At 41.2% G+C, this 4890-nt stretch overlaps 1 protein-coding gene across 7 annotated transcripts in view; it reads left to right on the top strand.

Annotated features, from left to right (window-relative positions):
* Positions 1–4157, top strand: part of Ccnt2 (cyclin T2) — a 32594-nt gene extending 28437 nt beyond the window's left edge. For 6 of the 7 annotated variants that reach the window (XM_013346682.1, XM_005348237.2, XM_026779593.1 and 3 more), the window contains one exon: positions 363–4157. In XM_013346682.1, the coding sequence (XP_013202136.1) occupies positions 363–1754 (1392 nt within the window). In that variant the 3' untranslated portion in view covers positions 1755–4157. The remainder of the gene's footprint in view (positions 1–362) is intronic. The other variant, XM_005348238.2, reaches the window with a different exon arrangement.
* Positions 4158–4890: the final 733 nt, after the last annotated feature.

Genomic DNA, 4890 nt, shown 5'->3' with positions numbered 1-4890 from the left:
GCCTTGCAGTATTTTCCAATACAGTGTGCCACGCTTGGACTGCAGGTGCTCATAGTTGTTTAATCCTGTGTCTAGTGGACTCTATATCATATATCTTTCAATTGTTTTTATTCTTAGTCATGGGGAAATTCTTGTAGCTTTACAAGTGAGGCTAAAGCCTACACCAGTTACTATCTCAAGTCCTGGGTTAGGATATAATTGTATCTAATTCTCAAAACTTACAGTCTTCTGTTACATCCATTTATTGCCTTAGAGCTTGAGTCCAGGTGGTTTATTTCAATATACTTCTATAGAGTTTTACAAGCAAAGACTTTATTAAATTTCCTTGCTGTCGTTGTTTCTTCTGTTTCTCATTTAACTAGGCTATGGCTAAGAAACCAAAAGTAGATGGACAAGTATCAGAGACACCACTGCTTGGTTCATCTTTGGTCCAGAATTCCCTTTTAGTAGATAGTGTCACTGGTGTGCCTGCCAACCCAAGTTTCCAGAAACCTTCAACATCAACGTTCCCTGCTCCAATACCTCTAAATTCAGGAAATACTTCTGTTCAAGACAGCCGTGCATCTGATAATTTATCAGTGCTGACAGCAGGAATGCCCAGTACCTCGTACAGTTTGTCATCACACCAAGAATGGCCTCAACATCCAGATTCAGCCAGGACAGACCCAGGATACACACAGAAACAGGAGGCTACTCTCTCTGGGAGCCAGTACATCAGCTTCCAGCAGGGTCCTTCTATGACACTGCATTCAGGATTACATCACAGGCCAGACAAAGTTGCTGATCATTCATCAGCTAAGCAAGAATACGCTCACAAATCCGGGAGCAGTAAGCACCATGGGCCCATTCCTGCTGTCCCTGGAGTAGTTCCTCAGAAAATGTCGTTAGATAAGTACAGAGAAAAGCGGAAGCTGGAAACCCTGGACCTGGACACAAGGGATCATTACATAGCTGCCCATGCAGAGCAGCAGCACAAACATGGGCCAGCAGTCTCGGGCAGTTCTGTCACTTCTCCCATTAAAATGAAACTTCCCATCACCAACTCTGACAAACCTGAGAAACACATGGCAGAGAAAAAGGAGAAGAGTGGATCGCTGAAGTTACGGATACCCATCCCGCCCCCTGATAAAGGTCCCAGTAAAGAAGAGCTAAAGATGAAGATCAAAGTGTCATCCTCAGAAAGACACAGCTCTTCAGATGAAGGCAGTGGGAAGAGCAAACACTCAAGCCCACACATCAGCAGAGACCACAAGGAGAAGCACAAGGAACACCCTGCCAACCGCCACCACAGCAGCCACAAGCATTTGCACATGCACAGCGGAGGTGCTAAGCATGCTGCTGATGGGATGCCGCCCACGGTGCTGAGGAGTCCTGTGGGCATGGGCCCCGATGGCATCTCCTCCGGCTCCAGTGCAAGGAAGAAGCTGCATATCAACGATGCCTCCCACAACCACCACTCCAAAATGAGCAAAAGTTCCAAAAGTTCAGGTAGTTCATCTAGTTCTTCCTCTGTTAAGCAGTATCTATCCTCTCACAGCTCTGTTTTTAACCATCCCTTACCCCCTCCTCCCCCTGTCACATACCAGGTGGGCTACGGACATCTCAGCACCCTCGTGAAACTGGACAAGAAACCAGTGGAGCCCCACGGTCCTGAGGCCAATCACGAGTACAGTACAAGCAGCCAGCATTTGGACTACAAAGACACATTCGACATGCTGGACTCGCTGCTAAGTGCCCAAGGAATGAATATGTAATCATTTGTTTAGGTCAACTTTTCCTTTGCTTTTTAATTTAAAAATGGTTGGAATGGAAAATTTCCTCCTGGTCCAGCAGTGGTGCCACTGCTTCCATATTTGTAAGTGCTGCTTTTTTCTTCATTCTGAAAAGAAGAGATGATAGTAAACAAGTCTATCTCCACATACGGTAGTGTTACAGTACTGTAAACGCATGGAAGATGCAGCTAAGAACATTAGGATGAATGGCTGGCTGCTGCTAGGAATCTAAGCTGCCTCAAGCTTTTGTTATTTATAATTTGAATACTGTAGCTGTTTTTTGTTGTTGCTTGGCTTTGAATGAGTGTCAATTGTTTTTCTTTTGTGTATTTATACTTGTATGTATGGCTTGCATGTCTCAGTGATAAAGGGATAAAACAGAATACTGACAACTGTTTACAAGAAAGTGGAGAAAAAAATGTACATACATTTTTGTATGTTTAGATATTACCATAAATACTCAGGATCGGAGCTGCTTGTAAGTATAACAATATACAGAATAACTTTATTTTCTCTCGTCAGAGTCCATCACTAATCTAAAACACAAGTGGCACTTTTTATGTTAACCTTAAACTCTAGGCCTTACTGGAAGCCGCTGAGGGGACACTTCACTACTAGACGGGATGCGGTGCCACGGGTGGTCCTTAACACTGGGAAGCTCTCAGTTTGCCTTCAGAGGTTCTGACCAGATTGGCTGCAGAGTCAGCCCCTAATTTCTGAAGGCTTGAAGAGGAAAAAAATTAATAAAGTTTACATACACTTGATGTGAAGTGCATTTAAATGTTTGTTGGCTTGTTGCAGTGCTATAGAAGAGCAGTTAATAATGGGCATGAGGATGACTGTGACTTAACTCACAGGAGCTCCCAGTGAAGAATTGGTCCAGTTCTTCAAGAACTTTGACACGACAGAGTTTAGCAGTGAACAGGGATCACTTTTCCTTTAGCATTTGCAGTGACACCATAGTCTTGAATATACTCTTCCCATGGAGAGAGAGTGAGTGTGGGGGTGAGAAAGAGAGAGATACCATATTTCTTTTTCAGGTAAATGCAGTCTTCCTTATAAAAATGAAATTAAACCTATGCTCTCTTGATTCTTTTATATTCTAACAATAAATAAAAAGAAAACATTGCTGACTGTGCATTGTACCTGTATTTATAGCTTATGGTCATTATCAGGAAAATGTAAGGAAAAAGGCCAGCCTCAGGCCAGCCACTGCTGGAGGTTCTACATTCATTTGCACGTCTTAGTAGGTTCTCTTTGAGGTGACGCTTGCACTGTCACCTGACGCCTGGTCAGGGGATAGACCAGCTTGTCTAAATTTTGGTGTAAGCACCAATAGTATGGCTCTTGTCTGTTGCCTAATCTTGAATTTATTTCTGTGGTAAGTCTTAGCTGTTGAGTCTCTTAAAATGGGTCGGATTCAACTTGTCTTGAATCACAATTTTTCTCTGTATATGAACTGTTTTGTTATAAAGCCACTGATCTGTGCACAATTGTAATTTTATTCAAGTATGTTGTGCTTGTAAATATTAGAGTTGAACCTTGTACTCTACTTTTATTTAGCAATTACTTAGTTTGCCAGTAGCTTTTTGTTGTTTTGTTTTGTTTTTTAAAGAAAATGGTTGATTATTTTGTCAATGTTGTTTGACTTTGGGATGTCAGGAGCCTCTTTGTGGGAACTCAGCCTAGCAGGCTCATCCTCGCTCTGTTTTGTCTTGCATCAGTAATCTGCTACTATGTGAATTTGTTGCTGTGTGGTATACTATTGTATCATAAACATGGTGATTCTGATGCAGTTACAGTGTCACTGTGCTAATAGTCAAGGACTAGCATAGAATTAAACAGTGCAAGGTGAGGGAGGGAAGGGTTTTGTTCTTGGTGACCTAGATGTGAAACCTCGACAGAGCATCATGTGAACTGACATGGGGTGGTCATGCTACTGTATCATTGGGAGTGATGCCAGGAATTTTAATCAGCTTATGTAAAGAGTATCCAGAAAAGTAGTGAACTTATTTTCAGTGTGACATAGAAAACAATGTGAATATTTAAGATCTGGGACTATAGTTAAACTTCACTAATGATTTTCAGAAATGTGTTGTTTTTTGTTTGTTTTTGTTTTTTTTTTTTTAGATATGGGAATAAAGGTAATTTTGTTGAATCTTATTGGTGCTAATGATGGACAGTTAAACAGATAGTGTATGTGCTATGGATCAGTACACTTAGTACTTCCAGAATTGACTTTGAAATGCTATGTATTCACTTTTCACTCTGTAAATGTAATTCTTTACAATGACTATTTATTAAAAGGCAGTCAGTCGTGATTTTTACAGGATTGTGTGAACTATTCCAACTCTGCAACCTCTGAACAAGATGCTAAAACCACAATGGGGCAAAATGTGTGAATCTTCTTAAGTTTCCTTTCCACTAAGGAAAACCCTCATATTTCATATCATCATGAATTTGCTTGAAACATCTTGTTTGCATAAAATAGTTCATCTGCATGGTCCCATTAGACTCTACCAAAGAAAAAGACTCAGTGAATGGACATTCTATTGTGAGTCTTGTAAGTAGCCATAAATAACCAAAATAGTATCAAACTTAGGTGTGACTTTTCACATGTGCAAAGTACTGTTAAGGTGATACATTTTTGATGAGTTTTTTAATACTTGAAAATATTAAAAAGCATTATCTTTAAATCGTCCTATAAAAGAGTGATTCGTTCTTAAGATGTGTTTCCCTAGGTTCGTGACCCTTTTGCAAAAGCACATTGTAACCAGAGGCTTCCTGTCTACCTCTAGCAACCAATTTTCCAAAATCAACATGTGCTTCCTAAATATTTGCCTTTAGCTACTAACGTGCAGTTTTCGGGACCAAAGCAAAGGAATGTTTGTTTGCAAAAGTCTTCCAGGAGGCCTGCGTCACAAACTCGGTGGCGGTGTCCACTGGTGGAGAAGGCCTTGCCGTTTCTTCTAGTTGCAGATGGTAGCAATAAAAGGCAGTGGTGCCAGTCCCAGGTCCCCTTAGAGCAGTGGATGTGCATCTCAGTCTTCCTGGTACTCAGATGTCTTCCGTGGTATGGGTGTCATGAGTGCACCTATGTACCAACAGATGGTAGTAG

The sequence above is a fragment of the Microtus ochrogaster genome, chromosome 6 (genome assembly GCF_000317375.1).
Source record: "Microtus ochrogaster isolate Prairie Vole_2 chromosome 6, MicOch1.0, whole genome shotgun sequence".
Lineage (NCBI taxonomy): Eukaryota > Metazoa > Chordata > Mammalia > Rodentia > Cricetidae > Microtus > Microtus ochrogaster.
This window is presented reverse-complemented; position numbering and strand designations above follow the sequence as displayed.